This window comes from Branchiostoma lanceolatum, chromosome 8 (assembly GCF_035083965.1).
Source record: "Branchiostoma lanceolatum isolate klBraLanc5 chromosome 8, klBraLanc5.hap2, whole genome shotgun sequence".
NCBI classification, from domain to species: domain Eukaryota; kingdom Metazoa; phylum Chordata; class Leptocardii; order Amphioxiformes; family Branchiostomatidae; genus Branchiostoma; species Branchiostoma lanceolatum.
Genome location: NC_089729.1, coordinates 21091613 through 21114405, shown reverse-complemented (window position 1 = coordinate 21114405; position 22793 = coordinate 21091613). Strand labels below are relative to the sequence as shown.

General features: G+C 41.1%; 1 protein-coding gene across 4 annotated transcripts in view; it reads left to right on the top strand.

The window, feature by feature from the left end:
• Positions 1 to 22793, top strand: part of LOC136439588 (regulatory-associated protein of mTOR-like) — a 50956-nt gene that overhangs the window by 2365 nt on the left and 25798 nt on the right. For all 4 annotated transcript variants that reach the window (XM_066435011.1, XM_066435012.1, XM_066435014.1 and 1 more), the window contains exons 2-17: positions 1408 to 1510; positions 4214 to 4296; positions 5110 to 5187; positions 5637 to 5717; positions 6467 to 6557; positions 8567 to 8622; positions 10541 to 10722; positions 11455 to 11514; positions 12178 to 12278; positions 13067 to 13211; positions 16288 to 16363; positions 16940 to 17041; positions 17402 to 17485; positions 20203 to 20313; positions 21320 to 21394; positions 22580 to 22645. In XM_066435011.1, coding sequence (XP_066291108.1) covers positions 1408 to 1510; positions 4214 to 4296; positions 5110 to 5187; positions 5637 to 5717; positions 6467 to 6557; positions 8567 to 8622; positions 10541 to 10722; positions 11455 to 11514; positions 12178 to 12278; positions 13067 to 13211; positions 16288 to 16363; positions 16940 to 17041; positions 17402 to 17485; positions 20203 to 20313; positions 21320 to 21394; positions 22580 to 22645 — 1494 coding nt within the window. The remainder of the gene's footprint in view (positions 1 to 1407; positions 1511 to 4213; positions 4297 to 5109; positions 5188 to 5636; positions 5718 to 6466; positions 6558 to 8566; positions 8623 to 10540; positions 10723 to 11454; positions 11515 to 12177; positions 12279 to 13066; positions 13212 to 16287; positions 16364 to 16939; positions 17042 to 17401; positions 17486 to 20202; positions 20314 to 21319; positions 21395 to 22579; positions 22646 to 22793) is intronic.

The window sequence follows — 22793 nt, the reverse complement described above, 5'->3', positions numbered from 1 at the left end:
GCGACCGCGACCGCCACGAATTGGGACCACACAGAGCACAATCCCTGCCCATGGCGGCCGCCTAATTTTCAAGCGTGTGGTGACATCGGATCATTTTGCTGTCGGATTTCACGGAAATGTTTTCAAGACCTTGAAGGACAAAAATAAGGACAAAAATATATGGAATAGCAATGTTATAGCATCGATTCCTCCATGAAGTGTTTTGATAAAACGTTCCCCCTATAAACATTGTAAAGACAAATGTTTTTTGATGTTGTTGTGCCACTCGTAATCTTATAGTTTACCGCAAACTCAGTTCGGTTTAAACTCAATTTTCAAAACGAATACGTAGTGCATGGCGCCAAAAAGTCAGATTTCACAGAAATTACTATCTATTTCTTGTAGTTTCAACAAAAATGTGTCTGTGTCTTCCTAAATTCCGCCGAAAAATGATTTCGTGGCGGGCAAAACATCGGGCGAGAAATGTTGTTCCTTGGTCCCGACGCCATCTTGGATTTGGCACGGCCCAGATTTGGCGTACCGCTGACCTTTCTAAAACACGATGCTTTTGTGTATGAACATTTACGAATACTCTAGTTATTGATGAAAATTAATATTCTTATTTTCTTTTTATTTCCATGAATCTCACAAACCTTTATTGAACGCTGTGCGTTCTGGCTGCACTGACTTACCTTTCGATGCGGTTGCACAGAGCTTGCCGCGCCGGCACGACGAAATCACACTGTTCCGTTTTCATCTTTAGTTGTCAGATCGAAAACTTTTTGCCCCTTTATGCAGCGGTCGGCGCCCCAAAAAAGGCTGGGGCCAGCAGGTGTTTTCTAGGGATTTGTCTTAGGCCTTAAAACTTCGATGATGTGCATGTGTGTGTGTGTACTATTTAATGTAACGTGTAAATGCGGGAGGCGGCTGCGTTTGTAGTCAAAATATTATGACGAAAATTTGTACACGATGTAGCGGTATAACATTACAATCATTACAACGATAATGGAAAATGTAATCTTTGTAGGATCTTTCTGTCAATGAGAAGTGAACCTGGTGGGGGTCATGCTGTCTAAATTCACATAATTTTCCATCCATTTACGTACTGTATTTTAAAACCTTGACCTGGAAACATGTGAGTGGAATCCTCTTCATGGCGACCACCTGTCCATCGCGACCGTTTTTGCTCGGTCCGCCGGGTGGTCGCCTTGGGCAGGTTTGACTGTACTTGCAAAAAACTTTATTTTTATTTTTTTTCCCTGTCGCTCCAATTTTTTTCTGAAAAAATCTGAGAAGCAACCAATTAAATTGGTGTGGCCTTAGTATTCAATAACTAATCATTCTAACTCAGGAATGTCAATAAGTCTTACTTTGTCTCAAAGGAAATGAGATGATTTTTTTCCACCATGTGTTTTTGCATTTTCACAGATGAAGACAGTGAGTGTAGCACTTGTGTTGTGTCTAAATGTTGGAGTGGACCCCCCGGATGTCATCAAGCCATCGCCTTGTGCCAGACAGGAGTGTTGGATCGGTAAGACTCCACAAAGACTAGCCTGGATGCCAGACCCCTATACCAATCCTTTTGGTCGGGGGAGAAACATATGTCCCGTCCTTAGAGTTGGCACCCTAGCCTGAATTTTCCAGCCCATAGGGTCTCTGGGTCTTGATGAGGGGGCTGTATAAGATTTCCTCTGGGGCATGTTGGCCCAAGAGTTTGGCATCCAGGCTACATAAAGAATAGTTACTACATGCATGTGCTGTAGGTACTCTGAATACAGGTCTGGGAGATTCTGTGTCACGCATGAAGTGATTATGGATCTACCTCATTGCAGTGATGATTTGTCTGCCTGTGGGTCATTTAGGGACTGTACAATATTTAGCAGGGAGGGCTGTTCGTCAGAGGGTCGATTAAGATATTTTTTCTCTAGGCCCTCCCCCAAGTCAAAATATTTTTCCTAGGCCCTGTTAAACTGTTCTAGAATGTTCAAGACGGCAAGAAAATCAATGCGTTCCCGCTTGGAAGTGTTCTTCGCGCCATACCCTCACCAACGAAGGAGATCTCTCTCTTTGGCACCCCTACACAAAGAAGGGAAACTGAATGGCTCAGTGGCCCATGTTACAAGTTTTAATATATGCTTAGAGACTAATCCAGTCTTACTGTGTGTAAGTACATGTAACATTGCAAAAGTATTTGTACCTGATTTATGTGATTTGCAAACTCGTGGGGTCTGAGGGGTGTGCAGGAGGCTATTTAAGTATCTTACACGTTCAAATTTACAATCAAATTCATCAAGAATGCTAACCGTCTGATGACATTTCAACATTGCGTAAACAACAACAATCGATTTGAGTCCAAGGCGCGTCATGGCTTGTAGAATTTGTCACTACTTGATGCCCAGTGACCAGAGGTCAATTGATATTCCCCTATATATATATATTTGTTAGCATGTTAACAAAAATCCCACCTTGGAGAACTTAAGTCCAGGGGCCATCGAGGATTGCTGTGAGTGTGGGCTGTGTTCAATGATGCTAAAAGTTCTTGGTCGTCTTATTTTTCAAGATGGCGCCCAGTTTCAAACACTGCACGGAATCGCTTAGCGGTCAACAACATTCCTTAACTTCTACTTAATATTTGGAAGGTTTTGACAGGTGCTGTATCGTCACAGTGTAACATTTGATATTTCCAAAAGTATATTGCTGGACACTGGGCAACCTTCCTTCTAGCTTTGTGACAAACAAGACACACTGAGCCCGCCCCTCAGCCCTGAACGTCGGCACATTTTAGAGAGTCAGACAATACCATGGGAGGGACTGTACTAGTAGCAGCCACTCCCACCCAACATGACTTCTAGCAGAAGACTTTTGACTCCCTCCTTACTTTCCCAACACTTTTACAACACTTTCAGAATGGAAATGGGCACAACCAGCAACTTTTAGAAGTGTAGTCATCATATTTATTATCATAAAGCCACACTGATGGGATTATATGGATGACATCCTCTGGGTACTTCAAAATTGATGTGCGTGCAAAAAAGTTTGTCCATTTTGAAATCTTAATGGTCAGGAAGGTTGTACAAATGACTGAACTTATAATGTATTACAGAACATAGTACTGGGTATAGTAGTAGTCCAGTGTTTTCTGCTGCTGCAGTAGTTGAAACATCTTGCAGCCGCATTCGGTCTTCCTTCAGTCCCTTCCACTTTGTCCGATTCGCTGCGAGCTTCCTTAGCTCCCGTAAGTTTCTTTCTGACCGCAACGGTCCTTGGTCCTTGACTGGGTATACCAAACAATAATGATATCAAGTCTTTTGTTCTTTCACATGTTCTTCTTTGACTTACTTTGACTCCGCTCAGGACTCGAAATACATTTTGTGCAAGGAGTAAGTTAATGACAATATCAGTACAACTTATGATTAGAAAAGAGGCATTGAATGACATTACTATCCATTTCCTGATATTTTTTGCAATTTACGGCATATGTTTTGATCATTTTCCAGCTTCTTTGTACGATTTAGTCTTTTTTTCGTTGTTGAAATGGACGAAGATGGACATATAGAATACAACACGGGGTATTCCGTGTCACCCGAGGTACCAGCCCCACCGCGGGTATGATCGCCGTAGGCCGGAGGGCGATCCAACCCGCGGGAGGGCTGGGACCGAGGGTGATGCGGAATACACCGTGTTGTATTTTATTTCTGTCATGCCCACCCGAGAAAACAGACATTTCAATATATTAATTTAATGCGGAATGCGCCAAAACACAAAACTGTAACAACATTGATTCCAACCTCCGAATCCGGTATTCGAATCCGACATAAACCCATATATCAAGTCTATAGACTTGCTCCTTTCATATGCATATTCCGTAGACATTGCCCGGGGATCAAATCCGGGTCCAAATATAGTTCAAAACAGTCTCTATGGTTCAACCTTGTCTCTGCTTGGGAGCTAGTTGTGTGATGGTTGGGGTGGTTGGTACACATTCTGGAGGTGCTTGCCTGGATATGGGTGGCCTTTGATGGGTTGGTATATGGGTCTGGAGGGAGTCATGGGAAGGTTGGGACTTGGGAGTGGTCACCATGAATCAGGTAAGTTAGGAGTTACCATAATCTGGATGAAGACTTCAGTTTGACCGAATGTTGATGTGCTTACTGATTGTGTTGGAACAAAGTTTTAGCTCTGTACTATAGTAATACCGACAAGCCATTTACATTACAATGTGTTTTTGGTCCAGATCCGTTGTCTATGAGCCCACAGAAGGCCTTGGAAGCCATCGGAGCCAACCTACAGAAACAATATGAACGCTGGCAGCCAAGGGTAAGTGTCAACTGGAGACTCAACGGGGTTGTCAGTTCATTAGCAAGAAGGTCATATTTTTATGTTTACCTTCATGGAAGGGAAATATATTGTTTTTGCTCCTTATCTGTTTGGTTATCATGTTAGTGCCATGGTTACTGATGAAGCAGCACTAGCACTAGCAGACACCCTATGCCATGGTGATTGATTACATAATGTAGCAAAGTGTCAGGACAGAGCTGATGAAGTCCATATTATCTATCAGTGAGTTTCTGCTGCCTTTGTGTATCAAACATGTACAGAAGTTTCTTATTAGCATTTATTATACCCACTGTCCAAAGTACATATGTTGGAAATATCAAAGTTCTTATGTGTATGTAGCTATTGCAGCAGTTCCTCAATTATTACCCTCATCAAGAAGGTTATAATATGTTTTCGAAGCTGTGTTTTTGTTTGTTTGTTTGCAAACAGCATACCTAGAGAAGTTGTGGATGTATCTTTATGATATTTGGTGGGGGTTGTCAAAACAAATACTAGTATTGTTTAGATAATAGCGGCTTCTCAAGGTACATCAGCAGTTGAAGAACCCCACTGTGAAGCAGTGTCTTCCAATGAGATTGGCCACCCGGCTAAATAAAGAAGAAATGATAAATAGATAGAAAAATAAAAAACATCTCGTATCTCACACTGCCTTGCTTCCTTACCTTAACTATATTTTCCTAACTTTAAGTTAGTTCAGTGCTCTGTAATATCATACTCTAGACGGTGTAGACAGGTATGTATTAATTTATATAACATTTCAACCTTTAATGATTGTTATTTTATTTTGTTTAGGCCAGATACAAGCAGAGTTTGGACCCAACTGTGGAAGAAGTGAAGAAACTGTGCTCATCTCTTCGAAGAAATGCAAAAGTTAGTAATTGTCTTCAACATAACGGGAACTTGACCATTAGTAGGATCAATTTTGAAAATCGGACGGCATTACATGTTGTAAGTCACACCAATTTAGTTTTCAGTTCTTGTATTTTGCAGAAAAGTCGAGCAAAATAAAAGTTAAAACCAGTGACAGAAGAATTTGCCATATGTTAGTCACATTCACCGTAAAGTTTCAGGAAGTGATTAATGGCCATAAGTAATGTAAATCAAAACCTAATTTGAACTACAATAATTATTAAACAAAACATACGGGAAACTCTAAATGCCTCACAGAGGTATGATCTTCAAACTCTTGTTGTTTGTGATGTTAGTGATTTTTTTTATGAAAGGCTCAGATTTTTTATACCATATGTATAATGTATATGTAACTGGTACCAATTTTTGTTGGCATTGTTGTAATCTTTCTCTTCTACACACGTGTCTAGGAAGAAAGAGTCCTGTTCCACTATAATGGACATGGTGTCCCCAGACCAACTGTGAATGGGGAAATATGGGTCTTCAACAAGGTGCCTCTTTGATTTTGTTTGTCCTTCCCTCAAGAATCGCAAAAGTTGCACTTACATTTGTACATGTACATGTATGTTGGCTAACTGTAATGTTCAATTTACCATATTGGTTCAGGATGAGGGGGAGGGGGGAATTTGTCACATATCATCCTCATGTCTAAACATTTGCACAAATTTTATGAAAAACACATGAATCAGTTTGCGGAAATGTACAAATTTTATCAAAAGCTCATGGATCACCATGCAAAAATGCACAAATCTTACAAACAAAACACAAAGCACTATGCAAAACATCCAGGTCTTATGTAAAACGTCTTTTTATTGGGGGAAGGTATGTTTCTTAGTGCTTTTGCTTCTCCTCTACTTTGACTTTAAAGCACTTAAAAGATTATTTTCCCTCATAATACCCTGTGAGTTTCTATTTGTTTGCTTATTTCGGCGTGTCACATTGTTTTCTCCCATCAACGCACCTCAAAGACACCATTATGAATATCCTGCATTGTCACATGACATGGCAGCGGCTGGCTGGTTTGGATACAAAGACTGCGCTTTCCATAAGATACTTTCATTTTTCCAAAGTGCTTAGTTCATTTTTCATAAAATTCATACATTTTTGCATTGTACCTTGTGTATGTTTCATAAAATTTGACAAATGCTTCTAAGGTATCCCTGGTCAATTTTAGAATTATCACTTTTTCTAATTCAGGGTCATGACAATGTGTAAAATGATATTTATATTAATCTTACAGAGCTACACCCAGTATATCCCCCTCTCCATATATGATCTACAGACGTGGATGGGAAGTCCCTCCATATTTGTGTATGACTGTTCAAATGCTGGTAATGTACCTTCAATTCTATCATTACATTCAGTAATCTACATTTGTGTTCAACAATAGATTGTATATTCAATACAGTATCATTTATGTGATTTATTTTAGGACAATAGCCATGAAAACAATAAAATCAATAATCCAAAAACAGTTTGTAAAAATGTAAAAAAAAGACGCATGCACTGTGATCCCCAAGGTCGAAGATACCACATGTCAGGAAATTTTGCTTTCATATAATTGTCAAAGTAAATCACTAGGAAGTAGATTTTGCCAAAACGTGGGAAAAGGCCCATTCATGTTTCAGTCATCATTGAGAACCACAGGTTACTTTGTCAAATAGTACAGGTTCAGATCCAGACCTGTACTATTACTAAACCTCTATACTACCTGTACCTACAACATGTATAATGTCATTTACATGTAGGTACACTGCCTACTCCAAATCCAGGACTGTATACTGTAAAAGTTCGCGTGGTTTCTAATTTGCGCCAAGGCAAAAATGGAGTGTTTGTGGTGGTTTTGAGTTTGCGGCAGCGCTATAGTCACATACTGCTACTGTATTGGACAAAAATTGTTTGCGGTGGTTTTAAATTTGCGGTGAAACATCGCCAGGAAAACCGCGAACATAAAACCACCGCGAACATAAAACCACAGCAAACATTTCTGCATTTTACAGTACAGTCAAACCTGTATTAGCGGTCACCTTTGCATAGCGGCCACCTGCCCATAGTGGTCACTTTTTGTCGGTCCCTTGGATTTTTCCCATTGACATAAGCATTAAGAATTAGGCTATAGCGGTCACCTGTCCAACGCGGTCGCGGCCACACGATTTTCGGTCCCGCGGGTCTGGAAACACTGCCGATAACGGTCACGGCGCATGGTCGCCGCAAGATTCGGGAACCTTCTTTCAAATCTCGGCAGAAAAAAATTGTCATTATAGCTGCAGTGTTACCCATGAAAATGTTGTGCATGGTTTTATTTTGCTCCTGGTGTTGGTTTTGCATTTCCAAAACCGCTAAGAGTAGTAAGACGCCAGATATTTGCAGACAAACAGAGCCTCTTGCGCGCGGTCCTAGCGGGACGCTTTGTTTACTTGGGTTACTTCACTAGTAGTACCATGGGCGAGCAGTTTGTTAAAAAAATACAGATGCCTTTTATCCTCTAAGAAAAGGTTATAAAGTCATCCATTCTTTGTATATTTTGTTCTCTTTATTCAAAGAACTTCTTTGACAAAATAAGTTTACATTTTGTACTATCTAATGTAGAGTAAAATCATAACTCACACATTGCAGCTGCACCCACATTACAGTACACTATCCCATGACCCTTTGACCTCACAGGAGCCATCTTGCAGCTTTTTTTTTTTTTTTCTCCCGGCAAGAAATCCGACCCAAACAGGCTGATTTTACCGTGAAATTCCGCAATCATTTGCTGATAAATGATGTCGCCGCTCAATTGAAAATGACACGTTTGTCTTCGGCAACATTTTGGTCGCATGTGCTCCGGATTGGGGGCGGATCGATGGATCGACTTGGACTTTATTTGCTTGTGTAAAAATCCGGACCTACCGAAAGCAGTCATCTTGAGCCGAGCATCGGGTCGTCTTGTGAAAGTGGTCGGTAGAACAAGTTTGACTACATGTATGTGAACAAGGAGGTTTTATGATGTGAATAAATGTTTCTCAGTGGGTACAGAAAACATGTGACACTTAATGCTCGTGAAATCAACCGTTTCTATAGAGCGGCCACCTGTCCATAACGGTCGATTTTGGCCAGTCCCTTGAGTGACCGCTATAGGCAGGTTTGACAGTGTACAGCTACTGACAAGTAATTGCTGATTTCTTCAGTTACCAACAAGCTTTCACCTCTTTGATGCTTTATATCAGTTTGGATAAATAAAAGGGAGTTTCTGTAAGCACATGTTTATACAGCCGTTAACTTTTTTATGTCGGTACTCTTTTAGGGTACCCACTTGCAGCAATACTTGAATGCGACCTTCTGTTGTGCATTTTTTCAGGTGTAATACTGGACTCATTCAAGCAGTTTGCTGCCCAAAGGGAACAGGAAATAGAGGTACATTTATTTCATTGTGGCAGTCACATTTACTCAATACATTTGCCATAGTGATATTAGCTGTCACATAACGGGAGTCGCCCAAACATAGGACGTTTTTTTACGCGCTCGAACTCACGGCGCTCCATTGCTGGTTGCCAGAGAATGGTCATGTTTTAATGGATGAATTTTGAACACACTCATCTAAAGAACATAAATGGACAAGAAATGTATTCATACTGTTCATGGGCCCTTCACGCTCCGAGTTACAAGCGGCAAACGCTGTGAGACGTTTACACGAAAGTACCTTCTGATTTAGTGCTACGCCAGATAGTGTGCCTAACTTAGTACGCTTTGGTAATTTTGCTCTCTTCGGAAGTTGGTGATGAAGTTAGGAAAATGTAAATAAGCCTTGAAGTCTGCTATATTCTAGCTTTCTTTTGACCTGAAAATTTTGACTGTGTGCACTTCTAACGTCATGTGAGAAGGGCTATATCTATCGCATCCCAGCTCATGTTTCGGCGGGAAATAGGCTACTACGCACTTTGCGCGCGGCCCGACGTACGTCTTGCATGCGACCCGACTTACAAAATCATTACGAAAAAAACGACACCGCTTACATCAACAATACTCCGTCTACTTATTGGGAAATATCTTCGCCATATCTGTATTCAGTTTCCTTTTCATAGACGGTACCAATCACATGTTAGAGCGTTACAAAGCTGTGCGTTGAATCGCCGTCCGCCAGCATCGCGGCCCCAAAAATGGCGGGAAAACAACGTTGCCAGACGGCAGCGATGTTTACGTTGTTTTCTTTGGTCGGTTTTCTTCTCAACAAACACTTAAAGACCCAATTTTGTTTTGTTTTATGAAGTTATATTTCTTATGTGTATGATAGTTGTATATCTGCTTGGCACAGGTCGTATATTTAGGTGTCGGGCCGTCTAGCTACGCAGTGACCCTCTACTCAGCGTTGCCATCATTATCGTCAAAATACTATTCTCGACAAAACAAGAAATGAATATGTACACATATGTTTTGAATGCAAATAAAAATTATGTGCATGGACTTGGTTCATTTAACTTCCTTATGAGCATAATCAGTGGACACAAACACGGCGTACTTATGCATAACAAGATCACTAAAAAAACCGTCCTAAGTTAGGGCGCGTCCTAAGGTAGGGCAACCCCCGTTACATGTCACAATTTAGTCCTTTCATGAAAGGTTATAGAGACTATGAGAAGACAAGTTGTTGTTCACAAATTCCTTCTTGGCCTCCTCTTTCAACACCCTTCAGGTAGTAAACTGATTCGACTGACTTAGACCAGATTTACGCTAGGAAAATTGCTGGATGTAGGACAACATCATGGTGTTGTAGGATGGGCATTTTTATGACCTGTCATACGCCACCTCCTGGGGTGGACGTACGACCACCCAGCGGACGTGGTCATGCAGCCAGCAATTTTCCTAGTGTAAATCGGGCCTTACTTGACTTGATATGTGAACGGACAGCAATGAACAAAGTTACTGTCCACATGACATGTTATATGACTTCTATCTGATGTGGAACTGAGGGGGATTTTCACAGTTGAAGTCCCACAACAGGCACAATGTCACATCTATCATGTAATTTATCATGTAGTTTAGATCATCAGGTGATGTCATCGGTTTTTTGTGTTCATTTTACCAGCACACAAGGTCCTTGTCACCATTAAGCCATTATGCACTGTGTGACGTTTGGACACCTGTCATGAAGAATTGTACAAATAAACCAAGATTAGACTGCTCAAATAAGGCTCAAATAATGTTCCTTCTTGCAGCATAAATTATGCTGACATTATACTGGAATTTGATAATGTTGCAAGTCAGTGCTACGATAACAGTTGTCATTGCAATGTCCTTTTGCAGTTTTTGTAATCAAGACTCCTTTTATATGCAGCTGGCCAAGATCAATGCCCAGTCTTACCCAGGAGCGACTCAGATGCCCCTCCCCCCCTCCATGAAGAACTGTATCCAGCTGGCAGCTTGTGGACCCAAGCAGCTCCTCCCCATGAACCCTGAACTCCCTGCTGACCTCTTCACCTCCTGTCTCACCACACCTATCAAGATAGCCCTGAGATGGTACGTACAATGTTTGTCACTTAATAAGGTCAAGAGTCAAGAGCTCAGCTGGTAGCAGCCTAACAGTTGAGATCCTGGTTCCAATTAGTTGGTAACTGGGAGACCTACAAATGTAGGTTCAATCCTGGGAAGGGCATCTTGGTTGGGGCTGGCTGCACCTGTCTTTGGGAAGAGATGTCAAATGGGGTCCTGTGTTCAGTACATTTAAGGGGAAGGGCTAGTAACCCATCGCCTTATAAATGTACCCTGCAAGGAAGGCAAGGAAACAGCAAGGAAATTTGCTGCCCTACGTGCCACTAGGCATTACAAGGGTCTGAACAAACAAATGTCAGAAGCAAAGTAACTGATAGCTTTAATATTATAGATAAAAAGATCAACTTTTTCTACAGTTGAGTCAATTATCCTGTAAGTAACCCCTATATCATCATCATAAGACTATTGACACTAAGCATTTATATGTGATTTATGATGCATGTCCTGAATTCAGTTCTTTGCATAGTACTGTGATTAGGAGGTTGTCATTCAGACTGATGCTGAAACACTGGAAATGTGTTTTAAACCAAGATTTGTACTAGATACATTTATTGTTGCTGTAACTTAACCCTTGCCTCTGCAGCTTGGCCATATCCTGATGTACAATCTAGTATAAGATATTTCATTCAATGTCTTAGGCAGTGCATAAGGTCAGCTCTTCCATTGATTTCTTATTCACTACTTCCTTCACTGCTGCAGGTTTGTTCACCAACGAGGAGGCAAACTGGTTCCAAGTATTACAGAAGACCTGATAGAGAAGTAAGGGAATATTTAGAACTTAGCACATGTATCAACATGCAGATACACAGTCACATATATCAAGATTTTAAACATTACCACAGATGTCCCTACAGCTCAACTGGTAGCAGCCTTTCAATTGCAGTAGTTGCTAACTGGGAGAACCCAGTTCAATCCTGGGCAGGACATCATCTCAATTGGGACTGAATCCGTCTTACGGAAAGGACGTATGGGGGCCCCATATTCAAGGAGGTATCTCAAGCAAGTTAAAGGGAAAGAGCTAGTAACCTCTCCTTGTAAAGATATACCCTGCTACTGAAACAGCATGGAGTCGTGCCACTAGGCACTGCAAGGGTCTGACTGAACAAACAAAAGATACGTCCCATTTCTTTGGTAAGGTGCCAGATCTAGAAATGTTGCTACATGTGCTCTTTTACACTATGTCATAGTGGGTTTTACACTGAGTTAAGATATGACAAAATCTACCTCTCCCATGAAATTTCAGGAGCTGTTCTGTAAAATAGTATAGTAGTAGTAGTATCCAGTAAAATCCCTTGAATAAACTTTTACATGAAAACTAGCTGTAATGTCCATTGTGTTTCCATCTATAAAAGGTTTCTTCTTCCATAGGGAAATATCACAATATTGAGAGTTTGGTTAAGATACTGTGTCATGTCTCTCCAGAATACCAGGACGCTTGAATGACAGAAGGACGCCATTAGGGGAGTTGAACTGGATCTTCACAGCCATCACTGACACAATAGCATGGAACACCCTCCCCAGAGGTCGGTCCAGTATTAATCTTATTAATCAAGATAAGATTTATTTATCAAGATGATGCATGTAGATATCACTGCTGTACTTGTAGACCAGGGTTGGACAAGTCCATTGACCCGATTGCCCCAGGCAAGTGCTGGTCGACCCCCGTCTCTGTTCGACTGACAGGCACCTTTCACCTGTTGCTGACATCACACTTCCGCTCAGGTTAAGTGATACTTCTTCAAACTTCAATCTTTTATCAAAAATCAACATATCAGCGCATGGAATGCAATGTAGACTGCACTCAATTGTGTTGATTTTTTTACAGAGTAGACAACTGATGACCATATCTTTTGTCTTTTTTGCATTTGTACTCGTATCATATGAGTTTGCCCATAGATCAACTTTGTCCAGTGCGACTTGCATTTGACCAGGCAAGGAGGCCATTAGAAACTGGGAATTATTTAGATCATCAGCATATCTTACTGGTATGATACTGGGTGGGAAGGTATGATACTGGGTGGGAAGCCATGATCAAGACCGTTCATGACAATGATGAAGACAGTTGGTGAGAATTTCCATTTGAGATGTGCTTTCAACAACACGTTGGGCTGCAGAAATGCTCATTCACCATTGTACACATTGACATAGGCTTCAGGTCAAATCAACTTGAGAAATACCAGAGGACTGGTCAAAAGCTTATTGGTATGCTTAACATTGTGCATACAGAAATAACATGTAAATTTTGTTTACTATTGATAAAGGATGTTACACCAGGGATCTTTAGAAGCTTTATCCTGTCTCCCATGTGCAGAGTTGTTCCAGAAGTTATTTCGGCAGGACCTGTTGGTGGCAAGTCTCTTTAGAAACTTCCTGCTGGCGGAGCGCATCATGAGATCCTACAACTGTACCCCGCTGTCCAGCCCCAGACTCCCTCCTACCTACCAACACCCCATGTGGTCAGTAGTGCCAGGTTATTCACTCTTACCTCTCAGGATTGGATGATGATAAGGGACTGTACGATATTTAGCAGGGAGGATAAAAGATAGATTAGTCTCTTAGCATATCTTTTCCAGCATAGCCATTCAGTTTCTCCTTTTTGCTAGGGGTGACTGAAAGAGAGGTATCTGCTTCGTGGTGGAATCCTATCTAAAGTATGATGCAAAGGATACTTCCAAACAAGGCCGCAGTGATTTTCTTGCTGTCTTAGATATTTTCCAAGAGTTGGAAAAAAATTGGGGGAAAAATTGACTTGGGGGATGGGCCAAAGAAAAAAAATTGACCTGGGGGGAGGGTCATGTAAAACTTTTTTATCCCAAGCCTCTGACGGCCAGTCTTCCCCAACCCCACCTGCCCTTCCGCTAGATGTGGTAAGACCACATGCCACCAATGGCCCTCGGGTTCTCATTGCACAAATGTAAAATCATTACATATTTGTATGGGGTATCATTTTAGATAACACACTTAGCTTTCCAGTAATGTATGATACAATGCACTTGATCAGGACCTGGTAATAGATTCAGACCCTATAGAAAATCAATGATATAATTTAAGTTTCAGCTTTTAATGATTGATGTGCTGAACATTGACGGGTAATGAATGGGACCCTGAAATTGTGACTCATCAGCAGCAGGTTTGCTACCAATTGCAGGACAATGTACAACAGATGGATGTCCTGTAGCTCAACTGGTACCAGTGGTAGCAGCCTCACAGTTGAGCTCCTGTTGTACATTTTTTGTAACCGTGAGACCCCAGTTAAATCCTGGATTAGGACATCTCAGTTGGGGCTGACCCATCTTTCAGAAGGGACATGAAATGGGGGTCCTGTGTTTGAGGAGTTGCCATAGCCTGGTTAAATCCTGGATTAGGACATCTCAGTTGGGGCTGGACCCATCTTTCAGAAGGGACATGAAATGGGGATCCTGTGTTTGAAGAGTTGCCATGGCCTGGTTAAATCCTGGATTAGGACATCTCAGTTGGGGCTGGACCCATCTTTCAGAAGGGACATGAAATGGGGATCCTGTGTTTGAAGAGTTGCCATGGCCTGGTTAAATCCTGGATTAGGACATCTCAGTTGGGGCTGGACCCATCTTTCGGAAGGGACATGAAATGGGGATCCTGTGTTTGAGGAGTTGCCATAGCCTGGTTAAATCCTGGATTAGGACATCTCAGTTGGGGCTGGACCCATCTTTCGGAAGGGACATGAAATGGGGATCCTGTGTTTGAGGAGTTGCCATAGCCTGGTTAAATCCTGGATTAGGACATCTCAGTTGGGGCTGGACCCATCTTTCGGAAGGGACATGAAATGGGGATCCTGTGTTTGAAGAGTTGCCATGGCCTGGTTAAATCCTGGATTAGGACATCTCAGTTGGGGCTGGACCCATCTTTCAGAAGGGACATGAAATGGGGATCCTGTGTTTGAGGAGTTGCCATAGCCTGGTTAAATCCTGGATTAGGACATCTCAGTTGGGGCTGGACCCATCTTTCGGAAGGGACATGAAATGGGGATCCTGTGTTTGAGGAGTTGCCATAGCCTGGTTAAATCCTGGATTAGGACATCTCAGTTGGGGCTGGACCCATCTTTCGGAAGGGACATGAAATGGGGATCCTGTGTTTGAGGAGTTGCCATAGCCTGGTTAAATCCTGGATTAGGACATCTCAGTTGGGGCTGGACCCATCTTTCGGAAGGGACATGAAATGGGGATCCTGTGTTTGAAGAGTTGCCATGGCCTGGTTAAATCCTGGATTAGGACATCTCAGTTGGGGCTGGACCCATCTTTCAGAAGGGACATGAAATGGGGATCCTGTGTTTGAGGAGTTGCCATAGCCTGGTTAAATCCTGGAATAGGACATCTCAGTTGGGGCTGGACCCATCTTTCAGAAGGGACATGAAATGGGGATCCTGTGTTTGAAGAGTTGCCATGGCCTGGTTAAATCCTGGAATAGGACATCTCAGTTGGGGCTGGACCCATCTTTCGGAAGGGACATGAAATGGGGATCCTGTGTTTGAAGAGTTGCCATGGCCTGGTTAAATCCTGGATTAGGACATCTCAGTTGGGGCTGGACCCATCTTTCGGAAGGGACATAAAATGGGGTCCTGTGTTTGAGGAGTTGCCATAGCCTGGTTAAATCCTGGATTAGGACATCTCAGTTGGGGCTGGACCCATCTTTCAGAAGGGACATGAAATGGGGATCCTGTGTTTGAGGAGTTGCCATAGCCTGGTTAAATCCTGGATTAGGACATCTCAGTTGGGGCTGGACCCATCTTTCGGAAGGGACATGAAATGGGGATCCTGTGTTTGAGGAGTTGCCATAGCCTGGTTAAATCCTGGATTAGGACATCTCAGTTGGGGCTGGACCCATCTTTCGGAAGGGACATGAAATGGGGATCCTGTGTTTGAAGAGTTGCCATGGCCTGGTTAAATCCTGGATTAGGACATCTCAGTTGGGGCTGGACCCATCTTTCGGAAGGGACATAAAATGGGGTCCTGTGTTTGAGGAGGTGCCATGGCCTAGCAACCCCTCCCTGTAAAGATATACCCTTATACTGAAACAGTAAGGAAACTTGCTGCTGTATGTGCCTCTATTGACTCCAAGAGTCTTAATGAACAAACAAATGTACAATAGACGCTGTTTTACAAAGCTTTTTAGATCATGTGAACATTCTGTTCTTTTGCAGGAATACAATGCAGCTGTACTACACATATCTAGCAAATTAGTCACCTTGTGAGACAACTTTTAATGACCAGTTTTTGTAGAAGAAAAATTTGATTTTAATCTCATCATGCAGATCAGGGTGTTACATGTCACCAGTTTTTTTTAATCATGAAAATTCTTTATTTCATTTTGCAAGTATGTGTGTATTTTCATAACTTATTTTGTATAAAGAAAATCTCAGAATTTCAAGGTAGATGCATGCTGAATTTTCACATTTTATTTTGCATCATATTATTATTATACATCAGTAATTGGTTAGGGTGGGACATCTGCTACTTTTAATCTCTTTTATTAGATATGCTTGTTTACTTGTTACAGGCAAGCGTGGGACCTGGCTGTCGACCACTGTCTGTCGCAATTACCCTCTATTGTAGATGATGGAGCTGCTTACAGAGTAGGTGTAGTTTCTTAATTTGAATGAACAGGAAGATTTACAGCATCGTACATGTAGTATGTAACAGGCTAGGATAGGCCTCTCCGGTCCAGATTATACTCTCAGACTGATGCATCTAGCCAAGGCTACATCATATCCTGGCTAGAGTTGTCTGTCCAAACCCCAAATGCATATGTCCTGTGATCTCCTTTTGAAATATTGATTCTTTCCGTTATTTGCTGAATCCCACACTCTCGATCACAATATCAATACCACAGGCATACATGTATATGACATATTCGGAGATAGTAACAAAGCAAACAATATTTTGGACCTTCACAGAATTGTCATACTGAATATGAAGGACATGTAAAATACAGTACTGGTAAATGTTGATAGTGCACACTGCCACCCTGAGGTCAGAATACAGAGCACTTAAGGTTCACTTATTTCCCATTAAAGTTCATCTGGAATATGGGGGATGTGTTATAGAAATTCACAATGTGAGCCTGTGTTTGGTCGTAAGCAGCATCTATCCAAACTTAAGACTTCAGCACTGTGTAAATTTGAGGTGAGACTTCCTCTTGTCCCAAACAGCACAGCCCTTTCTTTGCTGACCAGCTGACAGCATTCCAGGTATGGCTGACCATGGGGAATGAAAGAAGAGACCCTCCCGAGCAGTTACCTATAGTTTTGCAGGTGAGATATGTGCTTAATAGGAAAGAAAGATCATATCTGAATCTGATGTAACATTCTTCAGTACAGCTGGTGGAGTTGCCATACACATACATGTACTCAGTACAAAATGATTTTACAGTAAGGACGGCACAGTTGGCTGATCTGACAGAGTACACATAGCCAAGACATGGATGATCTGAGGACAAAAACATGAACCTCATTGAATGGAAATTGAAATTTCTCAATGTTTTTTTTAAATGACTGGTATGGAAAAGTTACACATAACCTTTAAAGTATTATATATATGTGTCTTTGCTTTCTTAAGTTTTTTCAGGTTGTCTGGTGTTGTGCAAGTTCTTCTATCAATGTGTTCCATTGCAGGTTTTACTGAGCCAGGTGCACAGATTACGGGCCCTCGACCTTCTGGGACGGTTCCTGGATCTGGGTCCGTGGGCAGTCAGCCTGGTGAGTTAACTGTTCATTCATATTTTCATAATCAATGAGAAGCATTTATGATACGTCACTCCAAAAGATTAACATCATTTGGGAAAGGTAAAAGGTCATGGAACTTTGCAGTTTATTATCTCCATGAAAAATGGAGATATAGTTTTGAGTGTCTGTTTGTCTGTTTGTTTGTGTTTCCGCACCACTCCAGTCAGCATAACTCAAGAGCCTCTTGATGGATTACAATGATATTTGGTATGTGGGTGGGTGTTGTGAAGCCGAAATTCAAGGTCGATTTTGGGCCCCCTGATATGTGACCTTGGTACTGCAGCAGAACTTCAATTTTTGTATCTTTTGACGTGGACGTGCGGTGGTCTTGATTTTTGAGTGGCAGATAGCTTGACATGTGATGTAATAAAGAAGTAGTGTAGATTTAAAGGAACAACGGATTTCCATGATATTTAGTATGCAGGTAGCTTAGATAGGGATATACACAATGAAGTGCAAATTATGCTAATTGGGACTTACTTTGCATAGCTAATGAGGAAAACCTATATTTTGCAGTGTTTTCCATTATCAGACTCAAATGCATGTAATATATGTTATGAGGTCGTAGAACTCTTGTTACCACTGATACCGGTCAGTGTCAGAACTTTTAATTTCTAATGTACCATTAAGAAGACTAAATAACATATCATTCTGTCTTTATTTCCTCTTTGTCACTTAATCCTGACGAAGACAATCTACATGTACCTACCAAAGGCCACCTCTAGAGATACCTTTCAAACATTTTCTTCCAAGTTTATGTACTCAGATTCCCAGATATCCAACTTTAATGCAGCAGAGTTTTCCTAATAATCACCTACCAATACCAAAAGGCCACCTCAAGATATATGTGAAAAATGGGTCCCTTCCAGACATTGCCTTCCCTAAGTTTATTACTCTGTTGGTTTCTGCAGAGATGTGATGGGTTGTACCCATGCTGGGTCTCTGGTACTCAGATGTTCAGGTCGGCGTTTGGTGGTCCACACTGTTGTAAGCCAGATAGATGTTCATGCGGCTGATGCTGGTGTGGGAGCCTTGCAGGAAGTTACCGTAGAATAAGATCACAGAGCCTATAGGATGAGAGATGGCAAAATTACTGTGCCATCAAGTATATATTACACTGTCAATATCACACTATATATACCCTCCAGCTCATTGCTGGTATTACAGTATTTCCTATTTGATGCATATTACTTTTGATTGACAAGTAACTGTTTTCATGGAGGTATTGTTTTGTTTGTGTCTGTGTGTGTGTTTGTCTGCATCGTGTGTTGTAGGATATTCGTGGTCAGCATAACTTTAGAACCTCTAGATGGATTGCTACAATATTTTGTATATATGTGGGTAAGTATTGGGAAGACGAAGGTCAAGGTCGATTATGGGCCCCTTGTGTGTGACTTTGGTACTGCAGGAGACCTTCCAGTTTTTGTATCTTTTGCCCAAGCCGACCACCCGGGGGACCGAGCAAAAACGGTTGCGTTGAACAGGTGGTCGCCTTGAAGAGGATTCCACTCACAACATGTTTCCAGGTCGAGGTGTTCAAATACAGTGCGTATAGATGGATGGAAAATGATGTGATTTTAGACAGCTTGACCACCACCAGGTCCAATTCTCATTCTTTGTTGAAAATACAAGAAATAGATAGTAATTTCTGTGAAATCTGACTTTTTGACACCATGCACTACGTTTTGAAAATTGGGTTTAAACCGAGCTAGAAGCTTGCGGTAAACTATTAAAGATTACGATGGGCACAACAACATCAATATTCAAGTATTCTCAAACCTTTGTATTTACATGTACAATGTTTATAGTGTGAACGTTTTATTAAACACTTCATGGAGGAATCGATGCTATTCCATATATTTTTGCCCGTCAAGGTCTTGAAAACATTTCCGCGAAATCCGACAGCACTGAACCCGATGTCACCACACACTTGAAAATGAGGTGGCCGCCATGGGCAGGATTGGTCACGTGGGACGAGTGGTCGCCTTGGGCAGGCAGCTTAATGCTTGTGCCTATGGGGAAAATTTTTTGGGACCCAGAAAAAGCGGTTACCATGGCCAGGTGGTCGCGTTGAAGAGATGGTCACCTAGGCAGGTTTGACTGTAGTCTATATCTGTGTGGAGGATAGATTTGGGGTTCAGATATTCACTGTAATGTCTTCTGACCTCAAAGTGCTTATACTTGAAGGCATAAAGTATGTTTGCTAGCATTTTATTTATCAATTTTATTTATTGTCAAATGCTGTTTGCTAGCATATCTTTATACTACATGTAGTTAAGTACATAGTTGTGGTACAAACTTCAGGGGGTATTTACAGGGGAGTAAATATTGAAAAAATTACAAAATTTTTACATTTTCCTATTTAGATAGATTGTCCCCATATTTCTAGGTGCATATTTCAGCAAAAACTGCACTTTTGCGAAATAGTACCTATCCCTAATATGAAATTGAGGGCCTTCCCAAGAGCAGTATTGAACCGACCCTCCTTACCTGCCCCCACAGTGCAGTAGTGAATCCCCCCTTCCTTTACCATCTGTGACACTGCCTCCTGGTTGGGCCGAGCAATGAGCTCTGTTGTCTCCTGCAGATGGTTGCACAGAACTGTATGGTCGAGGATAAGTTTGACACAATGTCGTGAATGTGATGTTCACAATGGACGTTCTATTGACAACATGATTGTTTTGTTCCAGGCCTTGTCAGTTGGAATCTTCCCATACGTGTTGAAGTTGTTGCAGAGCTCTGCTCGGGAACTGAGACCCCTGCTGGTCTTCATCTGGGCCAAGATCCTAGCTGTGGACAGTGTGAGTTATAATTAATTTACATGAATTATACACATACTTTTCACTGTCCTTGACATAAGTCACTAACAAATTGCTACATTTCAATCTAACAGTATAGTCTGAGCAGTCTGAAAGATTAAACATAGGTAAAGCTATACTGACTTCATTATATGGATAACATCTGCAATATCATCAATTTTGCATCTGTTTCCCCCAAAAATGTGACCATTTGTACAAAGGAGCTGTAAAATGAGCAAATAGATGCTTTTAGATAACTTTATTTTTTGCCCACCTTTTTTTTTTCATCGCACGCTCGCATCAGTTGTGGTGTACCCAGAGGATGTCATCTGATGAAATAGTGGTTAGATTCATGGGTTATCTTCTTCTTGGCTACATGATTTTAGGTCGTTTCTTTGCAATTGGGTTTGATTTCCCGCGCGGGGTGGGGGGCAGTGGGGTGGGTTAGATGAGGCTTGCCGTGTACGGTCAGCTCTGGTCTTGGGAAAATTACCACAATGATATCTTAATGTCTTTATGAATGATAAGTTTCAGAAAATATTTCATATACATGTATATTATTCACACCATTGTCTAACACAATTATTATTATAATGGAAATGATATGATAATGTAATGACAAAAATGTTATTTTACCATCCAAAATCAATCAAAGGTATTGAGAGACATGTTACATTCTGATACAATTCTGGTTGATGTGAAGGTGGTTTAAAATATCAGACAATTAAACAATTTTGACTGGTAAATTATGACACTATCCAAAGCAGACATCAGCATTTTTCAAAAGTACATTTAATTTGAAATCACTTCTAACTATTGTTGATAACTATTATCAAAATTTTAAGTGCTAATGACAGTTTTAAAGATAATGTTATAACTCTTAAGTTCACGTTAAGCATTCTATCATGGGCATGTTTTTTTAAAGTTTCGTTTATTACATTACTGTAGAGTTTTTTCTAACTATGATCGGTGATGAAAGGTTGTATAAAAGTTGTTGTGCTTTTCCTAGTCATGTCAAGCTGATCTTGTGAAAGACAACGGACACAAATACTTCCTGTCTGTGCTTGCAGACCCCTACATGCCAGTAAGTACATGTCGTTTCTGACTTATTTGTATTTTGTACAGTATTTGTTAAGGATGTCCCTATAGCTCAATTGGTAGCCTCACAGTTCAGCCGGCCAATTAGAACCCATTTAATCCTGGGTCAAGAAGGCTTGATTGGGGCTGCACCCGTCTTTCAGAAGGGACGTTAAATGGGGATCCCGCATTTAAAAAGGTACCTCGAGCACGTTAAGGGTATGTTAGGGCTAGCAACCCTTCTCTATAATAACATACCCTTGTACTGAAAGTAAGGAAACTTGCTGCCCAATGTGCCACCAGGAACTATGAGGTCTGAACGAACGAACAGGTGAACAATATTTGTTATAAAGTGCACGCTCCATTAAGTGACACTGTTGTTTAGTGTCAGATTGATGTTTCATTGGGAACAGATTACACAGGGCACCGTCATATCAGGTACTATGTTGAAGACGTAATTTTCCTGATATATGTCAATGATTGCAAGAGTGACACACGTGTAGTAATGGCGGCAAAAACAACGTACAAGTCACACTGATTGATTACCAAAGTACTCTAAAGTTTGCTTGTTGATTTATGCTACAATGGTGCGAAGGTTTAAAGGTGTCAAATTTATGGTTTCTAGTGTAATTTATAATATTACATGAAAGAGATATTGTGCTATCAGATGATTGATCAGGAACAATTCAGACCTGTCAAAAAGGTTTTGTAATTTCATCCCCTTAACAATGTTGCCCCATTTGTGGTGATCATCGTGCTTGTGGGTGGATGGTACTATACAACTGTCAACTCACTGCAGCTTTACCGCCAGAATACTTCCCTGTTAAGAAATGGACTTTATGGTAATCTTATTAAGGATCATGTTGTCATTTGTACATTGATGATGACTTGTACAATTTTAAGGTAACTATTGTCGACATGTACCAACAGTGGGAATTTAATCTTAATCATATAATGTAAATTGCCACCATCTTCCTTTTTCGTTAATGTGTCACAATATGTATGTACTACTGCAAGCCATCCCATGAAATCTTGAAAGAGATACAGTATCGCACTATCCCGCTGAACTTTGATGCCTATCCTGAAGTCTGTAGTGTGTGACAGGTGTAATGGATGCCTGCAAGAACACTGATACTGACTGTAGAGTCACATGATGGTGGTGATGATTGTAACAAGACTTTCTTTTTTACAGTCAGAACACAGAACAATGGCTGCATTTGTTCTAGCAGTTATTGTGAATGACTACGCCAATGGACAGGTACAACTACATCAAATAGACTACTTCTTTTAGTTGTGGTTCTTTTGAATTTGCTGTTGGGCCCTATGCACCATCTTGTGCTAGAACTTAGTGGTGGATAAAAAATCAAGTTTAACTAGAGTTCCATGATGTTAACCTTTACGACTGA